Source organism: Chanodichthys erythropterus, chromosome 8 (assembly GCF_024489055.1).
Source record: "Chanodichthys erythropterus isolate Z2021 chromosome 8, ASM2448905v1, whole genome shotgun sequence".
Lineage (NCBI taxonomy): Eukaryota > Metazoa > Chordata > Actinopteri > Cypriniformes > Xenocyprididae > Chanodichthys > Chanodichthys erythropterus.
The window spans coordinates 9,435,244-9,460,848 of record NC_090228.1 but is presented as its reverse complement, the minus strand read 5'-3'; the positions used below and the strand labels follow the sequence as shown (position 1 = coordinate 9,460,848).

The 25,605-nt window shown below is 37.6% G+C and overlaps 1 protein-coding gene and 1 pseudogene across 2 annotated transcripts; one reads left to right on the top strand and one right to left on the bottom strand.

The window, feature by feature from the left end:
* LOC137024524 (uncharacterized) overlaps nt 1–856 on the top strand; it is a 59,579-nt pseudogene extending 58,723 nt beyond the window's left edge.
* Nucleotides 857–5,121: 4,265 nt separating this feature from the next.
* On the bottom strand, nt 5,122–24,778 carry LOC137024336 (N(4)-(beta-N-acetylglucosaminyl)-L-asparaginase-like). Of its 2 annotated transcripts, XM_067391744.1 has the most exons (9): nt 24,611–24,778; nt 24,374–24,527; nt 19,402–19,514; nt 10,553–10,665; nt 7,925–8,057; nt 7,774–7,849; nt 6,895–7,002; nt 6,649–6,782; nt 5,122–6,552 (listed from the first exon to the last, which is right to left on the bottom strand). In XM_067391744.1, the coding sequence occupies exons 1-9, from the start codon at nt 24,732–24,734 to the stop codon at nt 6,452–6,454; spliced, it is 1,056 nt and encodes a 351-aa protein (XP_067247845.1). In that variant the 5' UTR covers nt 24,735–24,778; the 3' UTR covers nt 5,122–6,451. The 2 variants fall into 2 exon arrangements, with proteins under 2 accessions (XP_067247845.1, XP_067247846.1); XM_067391745.1 differs by lacking the exon at nt 7,774–7,849 and having other exon boundaries at nt 6,895–6,994.
* Between the last annotated feature and the right edge of the window lie 827 nt (nt 24,779–25,605).

Sequence of the window (25,605 nt, the reverse complement as noted above, 5' to 3'; positions counted from 1 at the left end):
GCTTTTGTATCCAAACATATTCTGTGTTGACGCAGAAGAGATGAAGGAAATCACACCGGGAGAATATGATGATGTCATCACTGATGGACTGAAACCCGATCGTGAGACAGGTGTCGCTCTGTTATTCTGTAATTAAATAGTTTGAAATAACAATATTAACGTATATTGAAGGAAAAAATATTCAATAAAGTGTGTGAGTGTGATATTGTGTTAACTTTGTAGAAGAAACACCTGAGATCTTTGATGATGATGTCATCACCAACCGACAGAAATTTGATATTAAAAAAAGTTTTTTACTTTTTTAAAAAAATCTATATTTTACAAACTTTTCATCTAATCAAGCTCGATACTGATAATATTTAAAATTCCTGTCTTAAAGTTATATATTTTGGCTTATGTTTTCATGTGTAGCACCAGAGAGTTATGATGATAACAGGTGAGAACTGCATTTTATTTTCACCTTTTACATATGTTTATTAAACATGATTTCTGTGTAATCAAATAATCATTTAAGGAAAAAGGGATCCATTCAATGAGATAAAGTGTTTTATAAATTAGTGTGACATTTTTATGTCATTTCTGTTGATCAGAAGGAGTTCAGGAGGAGTATGATGATGTGATGAGTGTCACTGAAGATATGAGAAACCTGTCAGGTAAGTTATTGTAACATTATATTATAACACTTTATTTCTTAAATATTTTTATAATATTTTTCCAGGTTTATAGGCTCCATTTGAAATATTCATGACATTGAACATTTACTATAGAATCATGTTAAATAATTTAAGATTTTGTTTGTTTAATAACAGATTATGATGATGTGGGGGAGGAGTCAAACAAAGAGGGAGGGGCTTAATGACTGAATGACCACACCCACTGCCTCAACATTCAGCAGTGATATTTCTCTGTGAAATCTCAAGGTTTATGTTATTTGAAATATTTCTGTAATGAAACAATAAAAAGCTTTTGTGAATTTTTTGCTGTATTGGTTTCGGAATCGGCTGATAAAAGCTTGCTATCACTTGCTATCAATTTTATTTTTAAAAAACTACCAATGATCAAGGCCGATTATATCCTGTCAATCAAAAGGGTGCGGAAAGACAAGTTCAGACTACAACTCATAGGCTACTGTATGAAGAAAATCACTCTTGTTGAATTTTAACACACAGTTTAAAAATAGTGACGTTAAAGCAGGCTCTTTTTGACCCTATTAATCATCCGTAGCTCAAGCCAGAGTTGTTGCCAGATTTGCATTTTTTATTTGTAGCGCCGCCCATCCAATAATCGCAAAAAAACCTTTGAGCTTCTGATAAGAATACAATTTTCAATTTTCAAATTCTGTCCATTTTATCATGAACTTAAAACAATAAATGTTGTTTTGACGCTAAATGTGACGTGTCAGATCGCTGTAATGCAGTTCAGGCGGCAGCGCGCGAGTCTTTTCTTCCTCTTCAACACAAGTCATGTCCCGGAAAACATGAACGAACATCAAAGGTATGTTGAAAAACATAGTAGCCTACAACTTACCGGAATATATATAATGTCTCATGTAATCACTTTATTTGTATTTCAACCGCGGAAAGATGTCAATAAAACAGCTTGTGAACAATATGTCACATCATGTCACATTTACCTCAGGAATGTTTTCCAATGTTCACAGTTCCTTAACTATATATATACAGCTTATTTACTGTTAATTATATGTTTGTGTAAATTTGCCATGAAGACAACAAGTATTTATGAAAACTACCTTATGTGATACTAAGTATACACAAATTTCAGTTTTTATTTGAGTGTAATTATTATATCTGAAAATAAACAGCAGCTGAATATAATACCTCTGTTGTTAAAGGATTAGTTCACTTTCAAATAAAATTTTCCTGATAATTTACTCACCCCCATGTCATCCAAGATGTCCATGTCCTTCTTTCTTCGAAAAGAAATTAAGGTTTTTGATGAAAACATTCCAGGATTATTCTCCTTATAGTGGACTTCAATGGCTTATCTAGCGAAACGATCTATATGCGTTATATAAACAAATGATGTCCTTCCAAGTGGTTCCGCCAAAACCACACTTTCGTATTCTTCAAAAAGCTTACGCTGTATTTCCTGCGCCTTCCCTATTCTACTCACGGAAAAATGGAACTGGCGCTGCGTTCGTTCCGTAAGTAGAATAGGGAAGGCATAGGACATGCAACGTAAGCTTTTTTCATGGGGGTGAGTAAATTATCAGGAAATTTTTATTTGAAAGTGAACTAATCCTTTAATTGTAACCTCTAGTATTGTACCAAATGAGAGGGTTCCCTGCATAGTTTGCAACATTATTTGGGAGAAATTTTTTTTCCTTAAGAAAAAACAAATTATCAGTATCGGTCAATATCATTGTGAATAATCGGCTATTGGTATCGGCAGAGAAATTTAGTATCGGTGCATCTCTAGTTCTGATCAATCTTATTAATCGATGGCTCCCCGGTGCCCAAGCCAATATGTAGTAGGCCTAACCCATCAAACACATTTACATTGTGGCAATGTCTGTGGCACGTTGCAGTTCTACTATGGCAACGTCGCAGTCTACGTGCCTACAACATTGTGACAATGTAGAATTGTAAGATGCCACAGGGCTGTAGCAATAATGTTATAGTGCAACTTTGAGCAACTGCTACACAACATTCTGACAACGTTTTTTTTTTTTTTTTTAATGGTAGATTCTAAATATTTCCCATTCTGCGTGTTATATTTTGTGGTTAATTTTTAATCACCCGACATTAGATCACTATATAATGCTTTTTAATATATTGTTTATATTTATTATTATTTATGGGCAACAAATTAATCAATTATAATCAACACCTGCAAATGTACACTTTGAAGAGTGTTGTGGCAAAAAATCAACCCGATTCTACTGCATAAGAGATAAACACATCCAATTGCCCGCATTTGATCAGGTGTAACTCCTGACCCCCATCACTCATTACCCTCATGATTGTCTTGTTCCACAGGGCCTGTTGAACTCTATCTACCCTCTGAGTTTCAGAATTTTTCGACGTCCTGTTCCCGAGATATGAGCAAAAAAAAACTCCCATTCATCATTCAATATGAAACCAGAAATGTTGTTAGAAAGACAAGACTTGCAATAAGCATTTTCTTACCTATAATGTATTTAAAATATCTACAACAAAATGTGTGTGTGTGTGTAAGCATGTTTAACATGGAAAATGTAATTTAAATGAAAAACAGACCATTTTTAAAATGGTTAAAGTAGTCATTTATATTGTTCTATAATGCATTTTTAGACTCAAAATCCATCAATTAATTTCTCTTGAAGTATTAATGACAATTGTGCCACATCATGAGTAATGTGAAACTTCAAGGAGACTTGCAGTTAACATTTCGTTACCCATCATTTATTTTGTCAATCAAATTGTTCATTCAGGAATATTTTAAAAACCTACTTTTGCATACTAGTCATAGTTTTTTTGCTCAATCTGAAAAAAAAAAACAATGCAGTAGAATTCTCTGGACTCTGTTGTTTAATAATGATCAAAAAAAGTTTAACCCTTTTATTATCGAATATAAAAGGGTCATTCCAAAATGTGGCTTTGCCTATATCTCTTCAAGGAATGCTCAGATCTTTCTGAAAATGAGCAAGCATGTGTGACCTGACTCTAAACAAGAAATTTCATGGAGATCAGGACAATAGCTACCTCTAACAGTTAAAAATGTGTTGAATGAAAATGTTCTTATGTTTGTTATGGCAATTTCCTGGATTTGTCATTTGCCACCAGATGGCAGTAGAAGGCCACTAATATATTCAAGGTTTTGTCATTTAATATCCCTTTTAAACTATATAAATCCATATAATAACATTACAAATCACATTTTGTCAAGGTTTACCGCTTAATTTCTTCATTTGATGTATGTTTTTGCAATAATATAACATTACAATTACATTGAGACCTGAAAATTATGATTTTTAAAGGAGAAACCTGGAATAAGCATTTTCATTTCAAATATCCATTTCTACAACAAAATGTGTGTGTGTGTAGGCATGTTTAATTAATGGAGTGAACATGGAAAATGTACTTTAAACACAAAACAGACACTATTTTGACACAGAATGAAAGTGAGCCAATAAGTGGTGTGTGTGTGTGTGTGTGTGTGTGCGTGTATGTAAGCATGCATATTATTGTTTAAGCCTTTTCTTTCTCTATGTTTGGTTTAGTATATATCATAACTGTTCCTATGTGATTTAAGTGGTGACATGCTTGCTAAATAAAGCTTAAAGGGATAGTTCACCCAAAAATGAAAATTTGATGTTTATCTGCTTACCCCCAGTGCATCCAAGATGTAGATGACTTTTTTTCTTCAGTCGAACGCAAATTATGATTTTTAACTGCAACCGCTGCCGTCTGTCAGTCAAATAATAGCAGTGATTGGGAACTTGAACAATAAGAGTCGAAAAAACTTCCATAGACAAATCCAAATTAAACCCTGCGGCTCGTGACGGCACATTAATGTCCTAAGACACGAAATGATTGGTTTGTGCGAGAAACCGAACAGTATTTATATAATTTTTTACCTCTAATACACCACTATATCCAACTTCGTTCAGCTTCTGGCTAGTGAGGTCTGATCGCGCTCTGACAACGGAAGTGATGTCTCGCGCTCGTTGAAGTATATGACAAAGACATCACTTCCGTCATCACAACGCATTTTTTGACCTCACTAACAGGAAGCTGAACGAAGTTGGACATAGTGGTGTATTAGAGGTAAAAATTATATAAATAATGTTCGGTTTCTCGCACAAACTGATCGTTTCGTGTCTTAGGACATTAATGTGTCGTCACGAGCCGCAGGTTTTAATTTTGATTTGTCTAAGCAAGTTTTTTTTACTGTTATAGTTGAAGTTCCCATCTACTGCTATTATTCGACTGACAGACTGCAGCGGTTGCAGTTAAAAATCATAATTTGTGTTCGACTGAAGAAAAAAAAGTCACCTACATCTTGGATGCACTGGGGGTAAGCAGATAAACATCAAATTTTCATTTTTGGGTGAACTATCCCTTTAATATATTTTTACGCATATGTTTATTAAAGGCTTTAAATGCTTGAACCCCGGCCAATGCTGCTTGCAGCTTTAATTACACTTGTTTTTTCATTGCATGTTGCTCCAAGAACACATTAATATGCAAATTAGATACAATGTATAGATACATTGTATTGAATGGGAAAACCCATGTATGGATATTTTACCCACATATTGCATAAAGTAAAATGGTATATCAATTAATTATATAATATCTTTCATAACATAGTTGAGAATCATCTTTATACAAAGATCATGAAGCCTAAAAATCCCATTGTTTTTGCCTATACATGTATACATTTCATGTCATTTTATTTTTTTAAACAGAGTCCCGGTGTCCACTACAGAGGACATGGCATAACATATGAATAAAATATAATTTTTCAAAAATGTTATTTTTTCATTTGTTTCTTATGCTCTAAACAATATAATGATGCGAAAAAAATACTAAATTCTTTTTTTTTTTTTTCTGGGTCTCTCTCAAGAGGATAGGATGCATTTGCAGGTTTGGTTTCTATGGATTGTAGGAAATTATCAATTTAACCCTATTTGTCCTCTGTGTTCTGAATAATCCCGTTGCTGTATTACAGAGACCAAAACGATTCAGTGCGTGAGTGAACTCAGTGTCTGAATGAACCCATCGAACTGTTTTGCGAATCTGACATCACTTGTTCTGATTCTAAACAACACAAAATATTATGAATCGGATTTAAAATGTTTGTAGGTTGGTATCGGTAGTCTTCTGCGCAAGGCATAGATAACATTTTACTGAACCAACCAAAAACGGTATTGCAGTATTGACACTTGTCATTCTCTACTAAACATCCAGCATTTCACGGTCTCCTCTACAGTATACACTTCTCTTAAATTGGTTTGATGTATATTTTCATTTTGTCTGTCCCTATTTCAATGTATTTTTAATTTTATCTTTTTATTTGATCTATTGTAACTTTAAAAGGCGCTATATAAAATAAAGTATCTAGTACACATGTATGATGAACCTGTATGATCATAGATATTCTATTTTATTTATTTATTTATTTTTTTAAAGAAAACACTCATTTAACCATGTGTTCTGTGCTCTTGGAGATCATGAATACACTGCTATAATCAATTTTTAATGTACTGTAGCCTATATCTGAAAAAAAAGCATTTCCAACCAACATCTTTTCCTAATTTCTGTGGAAACATTTATAGTTAAACATCCCAGAGCTTAATGTATTTCACAGATCTTACAATAGATTTTTAAAAATTAGAAGTTTCTTTTTTTTAAGTAGTGCAATGTGAACATTAATCTTAAGGCATATACCAATCAAAAATAAATTAACAAACTTCAAGAAGCATGTAAAAATAAAATGCAGGCAACTAAAAGCAGTCCACTTTCTGCAACTGAGATTGGTTTGTCTGTGGGTTAGCCACCCTGAAGGAGAACTGGCTGAACCTAGGACGCTTGTTACAAGCAGCACCTTTGGATAAAACAAAAAAGGGTTTAATAATAAATGTCACAATTCGTATTATACTTTATTTTTATTCGGAATAAGAAGTAAGATATTGGCATTTACCATATCCACCAGTAGTATTGGCACAAATAAGTGCTCCAAAGAAATCGGAGTAGTACTTCTTGATTCTGGTGATGGCTGTCTCACAGGCAACAGTGGGTTGGATTCCCTTTCTCATTAAATCAACAGCTAGAAAACTTTGACCAAAAACATATTTTTATAGAATTACACATTTATTTCATCAATGCAGTTCATACTAGTTTTTTTTTATTCCTGTTCATGAAATGACCTCTCAAGAATGGTAATTACCTAGGAAGGAAACGCATCATGATGTCTCCGTTCCCTGTGGCAACCGCTCCTCCCACTGTGTTTTCGGCATAAGCCCCGGCTCCAGCTATTGGTGAATCACCTACACGACTACAGATCAGCGTACATACATATACTTTACTAAAGCTCTGGACTGGAAACCATTTATGTCACTACTGAACAAGAGCAAAGCTATAATCACAAAAAAGTTTCTTGAAGTTCTGTTCTTCTGATTTTAAAGGTGCCCTAGAATCAGAATTTGAATTTTCCTCGGCATAGTTGAATAACAAGAGTTCAGTATATGGAAAAGACATACATTGAGTTTCAAACCCCATTGTTTCCTCCTTCTTATGTAAATCTCATTTGTTTAAAAGACTTCCGGAAAACACTCGGATCTCAACATAACACCGACTGTTACGTAACAGTCGGGATCATTAATATGTATGACACCAATATTTGCATAATGCCAGCCCATTCAACGCATTAGACAAGGAAAGGCAGTATTAACGTCTGGATCTGTGCACAGACAAGGTAAGCAAGCAAGAACAACAGCGAAAAATGGCAGATGGAGCAATAATAACTGACATGATCCATGATATGATATTTTTAGTCATATTTGTAAAGTGTCTTTCTAAATGTTTCATTAGCATGTTGCTAATATACTGTTAAATGAGGCAGAATACCCCAAAATAGGCAGTTAAAAAAAATTATTAAAAAAAATATATGGGGTATTTTGAGCTGAAACTTCACAGACACATTCAGGGGACACCTAGGACTTATATTACATCTTGTAAAAAAAAACAATCTAGGGCACCTTTAAAAACTAATGCATTCTGACTTCAACAGGACACATGAGACATACTGACAAGCTGTCATACTCACCCTGGTATCTTATGTTTTAATCCATTGGTGGACGTTGCAGCAGCCACCTGTCCATTTACATCAATCGCAATCATTCCTAATTAAAATTACCGGTAAGAATGCAACATCATCTAAGATATTATGCATCAATGAATTGAATTAAGAAGACTACCAATTGTGTCATGAGAAGTGGAGTCAAAATTTTCATTCAGATGCCTTGCCACTCTCCTACTTGTCTTTGCTTCCTGTGACGTATCATTGCGCTTGTATGGCCCACATGATTTGGAAGGGTCGGGAATAACATTCTGTAAAATAAACAGAAAAAATAAACATAACTGATAATGCTTCAAATCATGCTTTGATCTGGGACACAGAACAAAGTTATTTTTATGACTTGAAATATTTAGGCTATATTTTCATGTTGCTCCATGATGTGCTTTATCTACCTTAACCCTTGTGCATTAAAAAAAAAAAGTTACACTTAGGTTAAAAATGGACAAAAATGTCCATGCCAAAAAACTGTCATAGAAATATGATTTATTAATATTTTTTTCCACTTTCACTGATGTCAATTTTTTAACCAGCATCTGTTCTATCCATAGATGCCAAACATTCATTAATTTTAAGAACTTTAACCCTTTAAATGCTGGTTTGTTTACATAATGCCATAGGTGTTTTTTTATGAAAAAATTAAAAATAGTAGTTAATTTTCATAAACTAAATGCTAAGCAGAATTTTTTTTCTTTGCTTATTAGATTCTTGGGTGGGTCAATGAAGAACAACAACATTAATTTTGAGGCATTTATATTTTTTATGTAGTGTCAATTTTTTTTAAAAAACTAACACTTAGGTTAAAAATGGACAAAAATGTCCATGCCAAAAAACTGTCATAGAAATATGATGTATTAACATTTTTTTCCACTTTCACTGATGTCAATTTTTTAACCAGCATCTGTTCTATCCATAGATACCAAATATTTATTCATTTTCAGAATTTTAACACTTTACAAATCGGTTTCTTTACATCCTCGGCTTCTAATGCACCCGTGTGCTCAGTGTCAGTGGGCAGCACTAGTTTCAGAGCTTCCTCTGCTGAGTAACGTCTCTTCAAACAATGAAATGATCAACCCCTCAAGCACCACATATTTATAGGTTTGGCTGTGAGGATACCTGTGTGAACTCAAACTTTGTATAAAATCTACCAGACTAAAAAATCAGTATTTTATTGTGGTGAAAACTAAAATAATGTGTTTAGGGGCTTCTGAATGTCTACTTCAAATTCAAGCGTAACTTTTATCTCCGTACAAAAACAATAACAAGTGAAAAAGTGCAATCAAGGGTTAAGATGCGTGTTTGGTCAAAAAGAAGAACCTTAAAGCCTTCTTTGACCTTTTTCATAGTTTTCACATGACCCTATGACCCTGCCAAGGGTGTGACTCATACATGGAGTGGGATTTTTGATTGCCAGTATGATATAATTTCTTTCAAACTAATTACACAAATTAAATTTTCAATAAACACCTGCAAACTACACTCTGACATCCTTACCAGTATACCCACACAATTATAGCTGCATTATTTTTCAAATTGACTTTATCATAGACTATAATATGCATAAGCAGAAAACTCAAATAAAGCGAGTATTTCTTTTATATGCCAAATTTGAAAATATGGCACAATCTAGTAAAAAATGGTAAAAATGTAAAATTTGAAGCCTTGCCGATAGAATGAATGCCTATTTGCAAATATTGTATCATTTTATAGTCACATGGCCCTGGGTTAAAAAATTGCAGTTTTAATGGGTTTCACGGTGCATATTTTCTTGTCATTGATTACACTGATATCCTTCCAAAACTTCTCAACAAAGTCTGCATGAATTGAGGTAAACATGACTTCTCAATGGCCACGTACACACTGCAAGTTTCAGGAGTGACAACCGCATTTAAATGCGGGAGTGAATCCCCTAAATTATCATTATGTGTGTACGGAACACGACTCACTCTCGAAAATGCGATGATTGACAGCTTGGAAACCATAGCGACATTCTGGCGTCTCTCGTGTTTGGTATCCGTTATCGTGACCAAAGTAATATTAAAGTGACAAAACACTCGTTATTTTCAGCAATTTAACTAAACACATTATAACAGTCGACGGAGGCGTCGTGTTTTGTTTATGCTTGTATAGTTTCACACAGCGCGCGGCACTCATTCTGTGTTGCCATGGTCACTCACTATAAGCTTTTTAGGCTTGTTGTTTAAAGTGAGCAGACATGAATCGCGATTTTCAGCATAAAGCATTTGGATAGGCTGTGCTTTTCCTGTGATTCGCCGCGCTTACACGAGAGACACACGTTACACCGGTGCACGTGAACGTCATTAACAACTAGTTGTTCAGTTTGGTTCCGTACACACTGCATAGAATTCTGTAAATGCGGTTGTCAATACCTGTATTTTTCGGGAGTTAATACGGTTGTAGAATATGGTTGTCACTCCCGTATTTTATATTAACTGTGTGTGTGCAGAACGAGATTGAGCACTAAAAGGTGAACTGAAAACCGAATTTAGCTGCAGTGTGTACGTGGTGAAAAGTCTCGTAAAGCACAATTAATTCTGGTTTTAACTATAAAACTGACTGAAACTTTTTAAAAAAAGTATAACATTGAAGTATATCAAAACGATTTATCTGCCACATATCATCTTCTAAACCCATGTTTGAAGCTGCCAAATGTGCTTAAGAACTTAAAAGGTAAACCCTAGGCTAATGGTTACACCATGTGTGGTTCCTGGTTTTGAGGACTCACCTTTCTAAAGTTGGGTTGACAATTCTTCTCCAACCACTCGGAGAAAATAGGCTTTGATTTGATAGTTGGCAAGTTCTCTGACTTGAAGCCCATTTTTTCTGCAAAGTTTTTGGCTGCATGAAGTCAGAAAAATATTTTTTCAGTTCTACTAAACTTCATATAGCAGGGGAGTTTTGAACAAACTGAATTACATAGTAGAGCTGATTTGATTAGATAAAAGAAAGAGCAAAAATGAAGCAAAGAAAGCTTACTCCTTTTTATTTTAAGGTGGATGTTATACAGAAAGAAAGCTGTATTAGCACTCTGTTTCACAGTCAGGGCTTAGCCTAAGCCAGGATTAGGCCTTAGTTCAATTAGGACATTTAAGTAGCTTTTATAAACATTGTATAATTTACATTTTATAAATATACATTTTGACCATGAAGGTCAAAATTACAGTTTCAGTGCAGCTTCAAAGGGCTTTAAACGATACCAGACAAGGAATAAGGGTCTTATCTAGTGAAACGATTCATTCATTTTCTAAAAAAAAAATACAAAATTATATTAACCATAGACACTCGTCTTAAACCAAGGCTGCGTTCCACTCCAGTTTTAGACACGCACTCACAAACTTTCCTAAGCACTTCCCCTCGGGGGAATCCCTGCCACCATTTTGAAGTGTGCTCCATTTTGGCCCTGTGCCAAATGGCACACTTCTATGCACTTTCGGTCTTGTGGACTTACAATGGCTGCCGCGTGCGCGTGTCCATTAAGTCGTAGGGTGACATGTAGGGTGTCCCATTTGTCAATTTTAGGCTTCAGAAGGGTGCTTGCGAGCACCCCCTTTGCGACCGATATGTGCCCTCGATGCGCACTTGCTGAGCCTGCACTGGTGCGAGCTCCGCGGCAGACTTCTTCCCGACAGTCAAAGTGACGTTACGTCACGAAAGTGCGGACTTGTAAGAAGGCCGTAAGTGTTTGGGGTGCCATTTGGGACAGGGCCTAGACCCTCGATTGAGCGAGTCTACTTCATATGTACACTTCAGGCAGCTCCATAACCCACAGTGCAACACAATTGTGATGTCACCGCATATGATGTTTAATTTACCCCACCATAAACAACTCTATGATATATTCATTTTTTTTTTTTTTTAATATTTAAAACAGACATATATACATATAGAATGCTGTATTAAACAATTTTGTAAAGGGAAAAAAATACATAATAAATCAGCTCCATTGTGGATTCCAAGTGATCAAGAGATTAGGATGTTCCAATTCAGCCCATTGCAAAGGTTCCGCCAGTAGTGAGCACTCATGCAATGTAAGCAATGACGTACATCCGAGTCAATGACACTGGGAAGTTAGCGAGGGAAGGGCAAACAAACTGGAACACAGCCCAGCACTCTTCTTCTTCTCTATTAGAATACCAGCAGTGTAGACGCTGCTAAGTATATTACTGTCCTCCACAGGTCAAAGTTTGAACTAAATTGTCAAATACAGTAGCCGTTTCTCATGTGTTCTTGTCTGTACTTGTGTTATGTGGATGTAAAATGTCATCAGTCGCTATCCAAGTGCAGTTCCAATTCATAGTTCACATCTGGCCAAGTATGTGCTTAGAACCCAAGAGGCGACACTTTGATACTTTTTGGTTAACAGCCACTGGCGCTCCGGTAGTGCGGCTGCCATTATGGGCTGAAAATACTAACTGGACCATAAAATCCTTCACATCTTACGCACCCAAAATCGGTGAATTTCACTGCCAAATCAGAAGCGCAATAGAACAGTTTTTTAAATTACGTCACCAGTAAATTGTATGGCTCCTACAGTAAATGTTGTATTGTCTTATATATGTTTTATTTTACCAGTTGTAGAATCCAACCATTCATCCATCTGAGGTAACGCATTTAGCCTACTTTATTGAGTATTTCCATTTTATGCAACTTTACACATTTATTAATAGTAAATTAATAAATTTAAGATCACCATGTTTACAGCGAACAATATATTTTAGACCTAGTGGAGTGGGTCACCAACCTTTTTAAGCCCAAGATCCCTGACCTCGACCTTTTTGAAAGACAAGATCTACTTGATAGAAAAAGACAGCCCAGATTATATTTAGTATTTTTTTCGTGGTCAATGTAGATTCTGATTTATTTATTTATTTTTACAAGCAAATTGGCCGATTCTGATACTGGTTGCAGATATTTATTATTAATATTATTATAATAAACAAAAATACATAGCCATTTCAAATTAGAGGGAACCACTGCTTTTTAATCACAATCCAAACAAAGATGCTACGCACGTTGCATGAGCAGTTGTTTTTTTTATTTGAATTAGATTTAATTTCAAGATTTAAAGCAAAAACAGAACAGTCTGACTTTATCTTTGTGAAATTATAAATACTACACACACAAAAAAAGCATGAAACAAAAACAGCAGGCTGAATGGGACGTAAATTCACTCTGACAGCAGGTGGCGCTTATGGAGCAGCAGTGATACAGCCTTTTCTTGGTTACTGCTGTAAACAAAGCTGAAATGCGCTAATAATTAGCTACTTTATTCGGAGGTAACAAGAAAATAAAATGCCATTGCCATCGAAATCTTCCTCAAGACTGATCTCATTTTAGAGATGAATTCATAATCCCTCACCCCCAATTCAATATTTATATTTTCTTCCTATATTTCGAGCATCGTGAACAGTGAGCTGCTCTGCCTGCTACAGAATTGTCTCCTCTTCACGTCCGTCTTCAGCGTCTCTGGCCTCTTGTTAACGGCCGTTTACAGACTCGGACATGATGTGGGCTATTTACCTTTATCTGTCTGTCCCAGTAGCTCCAGAAAATAACATAAAAATAAATACAAAAATACAGTACAAAGACTGGAGAAATGTAATATATGATATTTCTGTTATTTTCGCGAGCTACTGGAACAGTGATAAAGATCGACCAGTCGATCACGATCGACGGGTTGGCGACCACTGTTATAATACATGATGCATTGCTGTGTGTGTCCATTATCGCATAATTCACACTTTTGCTTTAACTGACATTAGACAACACTGCAAAATCAAGCTGTTATATTCATACATATATTGTCCAACATTCAGTTTTTTCTATTGACTGTCGCTTCCTGTTAGTGTATTTCAGGGGTCTTCAACGTTTTTTGAAGCCCCTCTTAACCGCTCTGCTTAACCGTCGGTCTCGCACATCCGTCATGTTTGTAGTTTTTTAACAATTTTTACTCGTATTTGTAGTTCTAATCGAATCCTCGTCCACAGCGCAATGTGTTATGGGCAATAGTAGCGGTTAGAAGTGTGCACGGATGGATCTGCACTTCGAATTCTAACCGGAAAAAGTAGACCGGGTATCTTTGGAATACTCATTTCAACATACTACGATTTGGAACATACTAATTCTTTTTTCGAATACTATTTAGGACGGATAGTATGTCCCTTTAAGACAAGTCATTTCACTCGGCGGCCATCTTTGAAACGCCTCTCGGGCCTCCTGGGCATCATGCAATCTGTTTGAATGGGGAAACATCAAATTCTCCAAAACTGTTCGCCAACCTTATGATTAAATTTCATATTTGATATCACCAATGAAATCTAACAACAACTGGCTCATAAATTTAGTTTCTAAACGCTCGAATCATGACAAAAAAACTGTATTTTTCAGGCTGGATCAAGCTAATGCGCATGCGCAGACCTAAATGCGTCTGACTGTTTCTATAGAAACCGGTGATTCTAACGGCCGCTGAAGTGACGCGATGACTTTACCAGTCGGCGATTGGCTCTTATTTAGAAGGCGGGACTTATTCCGCCATATTGCGCGTTACACTTTCTCCCATTCAAAACAATATGAGTGACGCGTCTTGTGTTATTCTATAGTCTTTGATAGTATGCGAATTGAGACGCAGCAAATAATTACCACTTTAACCAGCAGTTGGCGGCAAAGTAGCATTTATTTGCGCATATCAGATATCTTCTAATCGTTTTTCACTTCGTTTTTAAATATTAAACTTTATAAAATAACTATGTTTAAAAATACATTTTGTCAATGTTAAGTATGAAATACTCAAAAAAAATCTTAAGAAAAACAATAACTTTTGTTGTGAATTAATTACACAGAAAGCGAGCACTGCACTGTCCCTTTGTAATCACAGCAGCTGTCAGTCAGTGCAGCGCAAGATCAATGATTTCAGCACACTTGAGAAAACACACATTTTATTCAATTAATCTAACTGAAGTGCACAATAAATAAATAAATCACTTTTTTTTCACATAAAAGTGTGAAAACTGATGGGCGAATTGAATTTAGCCGAGGAGGAACAGCTGAGGTCTTTATTTATTTTTTATGCCGTCTTACATTTGAATAACTATGCCTGACTATTTAAGTGACTATATTCTGAGGCTGATTTATACTTCAGCGTCGGACGTGCGCCGGAGGCTATATGCGTCTGTTTTCATTTATACTGCATCATTCTCCGCGTTGAAATGCATGCAGACCACTAGGAGGCAGTGTCTGCGGTCATGTTGAGGATCAAGACAAAAGCTGAAGAAGAAGCAGATCATGTACGTTGTCAAAGAAGCTTACTTAAAGAAACGGCAAAATAGGTAACGACTTTTGTTGCAGTTTGTCTGTATGTCTTCTGAAACAGAGTGTTTTTTCATTTATATGGAAGTTGAAAGTGCACGCTCTTCTCCGATTGCTCCGCGCCAATTTTTTGACACGAGGGAGGGGTTCTAGCAGACTAATCAGGGGTGCGTTTCACGAAAGCATGGTTAGTGAACCATGGTCGTAAGTCCAATTGAACTCTATTGGTAACAACGGAACTTGCCACCATAGTTCGCTTTGGAAAACTCACTCCAGAACGCTTGCAGTCCGCGTAGAATTGAAGCATTGTTAAATTTTTGAAGAGGTGCACTCAGGCTACGTCGTATGCTACGCGTGCTACGCACAGCGCCAAAGACCGCTCCCTCTCTTACAATAGAGTGCCCCAGGGATGACGCGTTTTTGTAGGCAAAACCCGGAAGCGAGTTAGCATTTTAGGACTTCCGGTTCCAACGCCGTAAAGTCTATGGGTTTTTTGAATGGGTTTTTGCTAAATCGCCTGAAATAAGGTCTGTGGTTAACAAAGCCTCTAAATACTTTCACGTTTTGATCTATGACATAAAACACACCAGTTATAACCCACTTGTGATTTTTTAAACTTTTACTGTGTCTTAAAATCGGCGGTTGCTAACAAATTGCTAAAAGGGACTTCCTTTGGCGGGGACTTTAGACGTCATCATGATAAACAGGACATTTGGACAGCATTTCTCATGAAAAAGTGGATAAGTATTCATACACAGCGCAGATCATAATCAGTGAGCATGTTTTTAAATAGAGTTGTTTTCTAAATAAAGTTTGAGGACGCTTGGTGGTGACGACGTTGATCCGCGACCATGGTGTGCTGTAGTCCGTTTATAGCCTACTGTTAGCCTTTTCTATCTGACCACTTTATTTAGGCTTCAAAATCTATAAATGTTGTGTTAACTTGTAAAGGTTATCTTGATAGACAAAACGTGTAAGTGTCATAACCCTTTGTTAAATACAGAGCTTATTTTCTGCGATTTTCCAAAAGTCTATGGGAAAAATGAATAGGCTTTCTGTCGAGGGAACCCGTGCGCCGCTAACTTCCGGGTTGGCCTACAAAAACGCGTCATCCCTGGGGCACTCTATTACTAGAAAACTCACTCATCATCATTTGCGATCTCACAACGTTACCTTTATATAAGTAAAGTTATCTACACTGCATAATGAATATCTATACTTACATTGTGTCTTTGTTTGTTAATGAGAGGATTCAGTGAGCAGAACACAGCAAACTCCAGCGTTTTGAGCGGTGAGTGGATTATAACTTAAACACTCCTGATTGGCCAACATTGCATTCAAAGCATCAATATACTTTTTGTGATTGGTGTGCTTGGCTTTCACAGCGCTGCAAAAATATGCTGTAAATCAGAGCATTTCACGTTTTCGAGAGCGAAAACTCAAAATGCAAAATCTTTTTTGCCAATCATATTATATTATTACAGAATCAGCTGAGGGTGTTCTTGCTTGTTTCAGGGTGCTTATATTGAAATTAGACTTTGTGATTTTTTATTTTTATTTTTTTTTAACAAAAAATGATTTGTGATCAAACATTAATTGATGGACCTCCTGCAGTACCGCTGCAGACCCCCTAGGGGTCCCGGACCACTGGTTGAAGACCCTTGATGTATATTCTTTGATCGAGGATGCACTGAAAGGTGACTTGTGCACTTGTTCCCAGAATGCATCTCGCACACTAACCAGTAAGCGTCAAAAGGAGAAAACCCACGTAATTTAAACATATCACTGCTATTATGTCTTAATGTAGTTTTAAGAGTTTTTCAGGTGAGAATATACTGGTTTAAAGCTCAAATCTGTGGTTTATTGATATCGATAGCACCTTTCTGAAAATTTAATCTGACGTTGTCGGAGTTGTGAGAGCCGATCGGGCGCTTATGTACCCAACCGAGAGCAGCATTACCTTACCTCGGCTAGTCCTTCTGACGTTTGCCGCTGGCTCAGATGTCTCTGTAGTGGTTAAACATGACATAATTTGTCTTTTGTCTAACGGCGATCTTTGGTCTTATGAATCTATAATTTGTTCCGTGGCAAATCGTTTTGGCTGAGGGCAAAGTGGCGTTTCATAACTTTATATAGGATTTATAACTTTACCGTTGTAGCCTACTAAAGTGATGAATTTGTACGTTTGACTGAATTGTTTGCTTTATTTCTTATTGTATATTCTTATACATTTTATATGACTATTAATCATTAAAACTGACATTTAACAAAAAGAGACAGGGTTGTGTTTTGTTATATCTCATTTTATCACAGTGAAAATAATCAGAGTAGGCTATGCACATTTATTAATGTTTAATATTTTTGAAATGTAAATGAAAAGAGATAGGGTTGTTTAATATTTCGTTTTGTTATAAATACTAAATATGCAGACATTGAAGGCTATGAATGCATTGCCTGAACCACATTTGTGAGGCTATTAATGTTTTTTTTTTTTGTTTTTTTTTATTAATTAAAAGAAAAAAGGCAGAGTGGTGTTTTATAACACATTTTGTTTTAGTGTTGCCTAAAATATACATACAGAGAATACCGGAGAAGCCAGAGCGAGCTGAGTGACGTTATCAAGTATGCTACTGTGCCATTTGCAGCATCACCGGACTTGTGTCCTTCCGTTCTCCTGAGTCAAACTTAATAAGTCCTAACTACCAAGGGCGCAAGTCTGAACTTTGTGAACTTGGTATTGAGAAACGGCTAGTATTGTAGTTCAAGTTTATAACAATTAGTTCAAACTTTGACCTGTGGAGGGCAGTAACAAAGACTATAGAATAACACAAGACATGTTACTCGTATTGTTTTGAATGGGAGAAAGTGCAATGCGCAAATGGTGAAATAAGTCCCGCATTTTAAATAAGGGCCAATCGCCGACTGGTAAAGTCATTGCGTCACTGCAGCGTCCGTTAGAAGCACCGTTTTCTATGGAAACCGTCAGATGCGCGCCTCCGAAATGAGGCACAAGATTTCATTGGTTATTACAAATATGAAATTTAATTGAAAGCTTGGCAAACAGCTTTGGAGAATTTGATGTTTCCCCATTCAAAGAGAAAGGAGTTGCACTTGCATGCCCGAGTGAAATGACTTGTCTTAAAAGGACTTAATACACTTAGCAGTGTCTACACTGCCGGAAAGAAGAAGAGAGCTAGTTCAAGATGAGCAAGAATAATCCTGGAATGTTTTAATCAAAAACATTACAAGGCCATCTTGGATGACATGGGGGTGAGTAAAGGCCTTTGCACACTGAGTCCGAAATTTTCGCATGCGTTTTTTCGTATTCGCAATCCTAAAAATTCGTCACGCACCGAGACCTTGCACACTGAGTCCGATGCGTATTAATGAATGCGTTGCGGAAAAAAAATCGCAAAACAAATCGCAAAACAATACAAAATGAAGTCTTCAAGTCTCCTCTCTTAAGAGAAAAAGAAAGAGAAAATATTGGGTCTATTCAATCCCGATATTGCATAGAGAGAAAGGAGAATTCACCTCATCAAGGAGCTGCGGGATTATCCGAGCTTTTCAAAGTTTACTTCAGGATGTCAGTGGCTCTGTTTGATGCTTTACTACTGGCACAATATGTCTTTATTCGGTCTCTTTGTGTTCCGCACGTTGTTTGTCATTCAGTGCTGCTGTTTTGTGCTGTAGACGACGTGGATCAACTTGTCAGATGGCATTCTGGATTTTTGCGTTCGCGTACGGTGGCTCTGAATTGTCAAAACGTCTCTCAAAATGCGTGCCACGGATGCGAAAAACGCAGAAAATCGAACCTGATCCGAATATTTTTTTGACGGACGAAAGTTTCGGAGGCAGTGTGCAAACGCGATTGACATAACGTGAGGTCGAATTTATTTTTTAACGTGCGAATGTTTCGCATGCGAATTTCGGACTCAGTGTGCAATGACCTTAAATTGTAAGGATTTTTTTTTTTTTTTTTTTATATAAAGTGGACTAATCCTTTAAGAGAGCAGATGGAATTAATAGAATAGCACAACATTATAGATGGAATTACAAAGTGTAAAGTGATGTATACTATAATCTGATATAAAATCTGAACAGTCCTCCAGTGTCATATAATTTATAGAGAAAAAATAGTTGAAAATACTCTTAATACTTAAATCACCCCATATGTGATCACGTTTTCCCCAGCTGGCTTTTGACCACTGAGTTGCAGCCACATGAATTGTTTGCGAATGAAGTGATCACTGAATGTACAGTTCCTACCTGACTCGCCCACTATGAAGGTGTGTTTTGTGTATTCCATCACGGCTCGGGCAACACCCACAGCATTTTTGACCCCGCGAAGGTTTGCCACTGCCCCCACTTCCATTGTTTTACTGAACATGGGACATACAGCAAACAAAAACAGGGCTGATACTTTATATGATGGTTTTATAGGGAACATAGAGTTTTCACTACTCCATCTATGCTCTCACTGTTCCTTAATCTACTATACTGAACGATGTCTGAAACTTTGTATTACTAGAACATCTTTTGATTATTGCCCCTTTAAGATGAATTGCTAGTTGTATTGGATAAAAGCGACTGCTAAATGTATACATGTAAATGGTAATAATGTGACACTCATGTGATGTGACACTTTTTTTTGTCCACATTAAAACTTTTTTTGGACTTCAGTGGAGCTATATACCATTTTTTGCAGAAACATTTACAGAAGCATTTTTACAATAAATCTTCCGATTTAACCTTGAGATTTTAAGTATTAGATTAGATAGATTTCATACTTGCACCACTATTTACAATTAAACTAATAATAATAATTCATTTTTGATAGGAATGCAAAATCATGCAAAATCAATCTGTATTGATTTTTTGAATAGAATACAAGATACAAATCTACATTCAATCACGTTTGGTCCCATTTATTTTTTTATCACAGTGCATACTGCATACACATACAAACTTTTAGTCCAAAAGTGCGCACATTCGAGAAATACACGTTAACCTCATATTTTAAGGCCAACAAATGGGATAACAAATAGCTTTAAAACCATGTCAACAATACATACTACGTGTATGCACAGTTTTGAGGCAGCTTTAAATCGCATGTTTGGTAATTTCATGACTTTATTTACAACAGAACAATGACGGTGCATGCTTTTAGTTTCTTTTGTGCTTTATATAAGCTATAAGAAAGTAAAATGCAGCAGCAGCATGTGCCTGCAATTCTTGAGTGCGCATCGCAAGCACAGTATAACGGCTGATTGGAGTTTTACTGGCATAGCCTGTATGTCATATAAACTGTCTATATAAAGCAGCATTTTATTTGGCTATGTTTAAAAAAAATATTTGTATTTTTGGTATTCTATATGCTCTGTTGGTGGTTTGTGGAGTAGCATCACCCAGGAGGAATATTTTTTTACATAGACCAGAAGGGGGTAAATTCCCCCATCCCACCCTACAAATCGCACCCTGTATGTAACGTGTAGATATTATTTTTAAAAAATTATTATTTGGGGGACTTTAATTTTGAGGAGTCGACTGATTTTTGGTGTTCGGGGCGCACTTTTGAGAGTGTCCCAAAAGAAAGTGAGTGTTGTCATGTTCGAGAAGCTCGTCTCGCTCCCTTCCACCCTCGGTGTCAGCAGTGATCATTGGAACTTCAGCCTCGCTGGACTCCCTCGGTACGTCGGCTCTGCCTCGGTCAGACTTCGCTCTACCTACGCCATGGACTTACGGGCCGTTCGCTGCCCTCCGGCCCTCCACCCCTTCGGCTCCACCTCCGCCCTCAGTTGCTCCAGCTCATCCTCAGCCCTCCGGATCCCTGCTTCCACCTCGGGGGGTCGTCGCTGCGGCTCTGTCGCAGTTGTCGAGGTCCTCAGTGTCATGTCGCATCATCGGCTCTCTGGCTACACGGTGGGCTCCCACGTTGACATCACCTTCTGCCATCGCCATGACATCATCCAGCTGCCTTCCACCATGGCTCCTCCTTCTAGCGATGCCACCATGGAGCGCCGTCCTGGTTGTGCACTGGGGTACCATCAGCGTGTCCCTGTTCAAGGCCAAACCTATGGATAAGGCCACCCTATGGATCACGCCACCTGCACCACCCTGGACTCTTATGTTCCGCCCCCTCCGGGTTGGCCATCCACCTCCTGAACCACCACCTGCATTCTTCACCACGATTCGATCTGCCAGCTATTGCCTCCCCTTCTCTCCAGCCCTCCGCCACATCCTTGTCTCCCAACACCCTCCCTCCTTCTGTGGGTGTTTCTGTTTTTATTACGGGGTGAGGTCGCTCCTACTCGGAGGGGGCGTAATGTCACAGACTCAGTCACGTTCTGTTTGTTTTTGTTGTCATATGTCACATTATCTCCTTTGTTCTGTTTTCCCGCCATCAATCACCATGGACACTATCTAGATCTTCACATCTGTTTCTTTTTGGTTAATTGCTACACAGAGATTTAAGATTTAAGTTCCCGTTTTCCCTGTGTTCATTGTCCGGTCTCATCCTTCATGAGTTGTGTTGCGGTTCTGCCTGTACCTGTTGGATTTATCGAGTAAAGACTTATTTTGTATCTTATCTCCTTCGTCGCGTGTTTCCTGCGCAAGCAATCCCCGACATTATGTATGTTTGGAGACCAACAACATTAATTTCTCATCCATTTTGTTCCGTTCTCTGCTTGTTGATGTCGCTGTACAACTGTTGTGACTGTTGGTCAGTGTTGTATTTGTCCTGCCCCTCCTCCACTCTGATTGGATGGCTAAATAAAAAGTGACAGTGATGAGCAGCGTTCTACTCAAATTGAACATTCTTCAACTCAAGGCGACCAGTAAAAAAAGCTGAGAAAGACGTTCAGCGCCTTGTTAAGCTAACCATGGCATTCCCATTGAAATGAATTGAAAAAGTACGCTAGCAGCTGGAAAAAACGCTTTGGTGGGCACACGTCCTAACGGTAGGTGTCCACTGGCGCGGGGCAGCGGAGCAGAGTGAGCGTTTTCAGTTAATTCCTATGGAAGTCGAGCTTCACACTCGGCTCATTGTTGCCATGTCTGGGATTGGGATACTGTTACACTTGTGCTGTGATTACGCAACTTTTGGGATGTTTTGTTGCGCAGACCTGGCAACCTTCCACTCCAAAGCCCCAGCCCTTGCATGCACTCTGAAGTGCGTAGCCCCTGAATTGGGACACAGCTCTTGAAATGTGTCCTCCTAAAGCCCAAAGTATACTTTGGCCATACCCATCTCTAAATTATGAACCATTATCATCTGTAATGCCTCCATGTAGCCACTAGATGGCTGAATAGCCCTAAATACACCGATCAGGCATAACATTATGACCACCTTCCTAATATTGCGTTAGTCCCCCTTTTGCTGACAAAACAGCCCGCCGAGGCATGGACTCCACTAGACCCTGAAGGTTTGCTGTGGTATATGGCACCAAGATGTTAACAGCAGATCCTTTAGGTCCTGTACGTTGCGAGGTCTGATCGGACTTGTTTGTTCAGCACATCTCACAGATGCTTGATTGGATTGAGATCTGGGGAATTTGGAGGCCAAGTCAACACCTCAAACTCATTGTTGTGCTCCTCAAACCATTCCTGAACCATTTTTGCTTTGTAGCAAGGCGCATTATCCTGCTGAAAGAGGCCACAGCTACCAGGGAATACTGTTTCCATGAAAGGGTGTACATGATCTGCAACAATGCTTAGGTAGGTGGTACATGTAAAAGTAACATCCACATGGATGGCAGGACCCAAGGTTTCCCTGCAGAACATTGTCCAAAGCATCACACTGCCTCCACTGGCTTGCCTTCTTCCCATAGTGCATCCTGGTGCCATGTGTTCCCCATGTAAGGGATGCACACGCACCCAGCCATCCACGTGATGTAAAAGAAAATGTGATTAATTAGACCAGGCCACCTTCTTCCATTGTGCCGTGGTCCAGTTCTGATTCTCACGTGCCCACAGTTGCTGATTTCGCCGGTGGACAGGGGTCAGCATGGGCACCCTGACTGGTCTACAGCTATGCAGCTCCATACGCAACAAACTGCGATGCACTGTGTATTGTGATACCTTTCTATCAGAACCAGCATTAACTTAAAGGATTATTCCACTTTCTAATTAAAATTTCCTAATAATTTACTCAGCCCCATGTCATCCATGATGTCCATGTCCTTCTTTCTTCAGTCGAAAAGAAATCAAGGTTTTTGATTAAAACATTTCTGGATTATTCTCCTTATAGTGGACTTAAATTGGCGCCAAATGGTTGAAGGTCAAAATTACAGTTTCAGTGCAGCTTCAAAGGGCTTCAAACAATACCAGACGAGGAATGAGGGTCTTATCTAGAGATGATCGGTCATTTTCTAAAAAAAAAAGTTCACTTGCTGCCTAATACATCTCACTCACTAACAGGTGCAGTGATGAAGAAATAATCAGTGTTATTCATTCCACCTGTCAGTGCTCATAATGTTATGCCTGATTGGTGTGTGTATAACATCAACAGAGCTGTGTATTCCCTGGTTGCTGGTTTTTGATTAAATTAGTTACTTTGCATATGATTTTGCATTCGTATATGTATATTTAGACATTACTAAAGACTACTTTTTGTCAAAATTAGTTTAAGTAGTATCAGTTTTGCATTACACTCAAATCTGGACACAGAGAAAGCATTTTGTTATTCATACTAGTTACATATAATAGCTTGATCAGTAATACGAAAGTTATCAGAATTATCAGAAGGACCCGCCTTCCCCCTCGCTCTTGCAAAACTCAATAAGTGAGAGAATCTTACCAAGACTTTATGCGCAGGTAAAAGAAAGGCGTAACTTAACTGTACAAATCCGGCTATTTTGGGTTTTATGCGGTCAATCTGTTTTGCAGTTTCTAACTCAGTTGTTTTCACTATCAAATCGCTGTTCACAGGCTTGCAATGTTTTTGGCCTTATTTTGGCCAAAATATGAAGCTGGCTGCAGTTTAACAATACATTGATTACACTTACAAAAACAGTAAAATGCTGCAAATCTTTTCTTCTTACACTTGAAAGGTGATTTACACCTTTACAAAGCTTCTCTTGCACATGCAAATTTAATTTACTCTTGCAATCTTATGCACACTTCACAAATCTTACCCTGTGCATGCAAATCTTTTATGCATCATTATACCTTAATATAATTGTATATTATTATTTTTCAATGTGGGCAAATGCTGATATATATGCATAGGCTAACCTACCCATTCATGATCATTGCATCAAGGGTGGTGTCTCCCAGCTCATCTGGGTTCCCATCGAACCCGACAGTGCCATGACACTGCTCCAGCTCACACTGTGTGCAGCCGCTCTCCACCGCGTCCAGAGCCGAGCCACCCATCTGAAGCTTGCTCCAGGCTACAGAGAGAAACCACAGAAGAAGATTAAAGACTATCCCTCAGAGCTCATACACAGTACAGTCATAGTCATTTGCGTCTCACCTACGGCAGATGCATTCTCAAAATCCCAAGTGCTGATCACCAAGGGAAGAGCTGCTTGATTTAGAGGAAGCAAACTAATGATGACAAATACTCTTTGAATCATTTTACAATGCTCAATAGACATAATCCTGGGCCGTTTCTCAAATTGTGTTCTTGTCTGTACTTGTGGACTTGTGAAATGTCATCATTCAAAGTTCACATCTAGTTTTCATCTAGTTAAAATAAAATTCCCGGATGTGTTCTTTTTTTCTGCACCTTTTATCAAGGATTCACAAACAGGGCTCAAGGCTAACGTGTCTGGTTAAACAAATTTTGAGCAATAGCACAAATAAACACAACAGAACAAACATAGACAAATAAACAGGTCTTTTCGGGTTTGATTTTCAGGTACAGAATTAGTAAATCAATCTGCACAGTGTAAATGGGTTGTTGACGTGACATGCCATTTTCACTCCCAGATTTTACATTGGGCAATTCCACTGACAAGTTTAATTAGTTGAAGGACCGGACCCCATTCAAGATCATGTTACTAAAGCCCCCTGTGAAGCCCATGACATGTGCACATGGTAAGTATTTGTCTCAGAATTGTTCAAATATTTAACTTTTTTGGAACCACTATAAAATTGTAAAGTTTTGTTGTCCTTTGGTGCAACACCCCTATATTCTTTATTGTTGCTATGTCACACCATAGGACACATTTTAGTAAAATTTCAGTTTACAAAGTTAGTGACTACTTATATTTTCTCAAACATCAGACTTCACACTATATCATGTTGTTTTTTTTGTTTTTTTTAACAAAAAAAAAAAAATTACTGCTATTTGTATAGATTCACTCTTGTTACAGTTATTCAGTCAAGAGCAGTGAGCAATTTTCTTTTTCTGACTTTTGTTTGATTAACATTTAAAAACGTCTCCGGTTACTGAGGTAACCTCGGTTCCCTGAGAGATGGGAATGAGACATGCCATCAGAAGCTGACGCTTTGGGGACTCCCTTC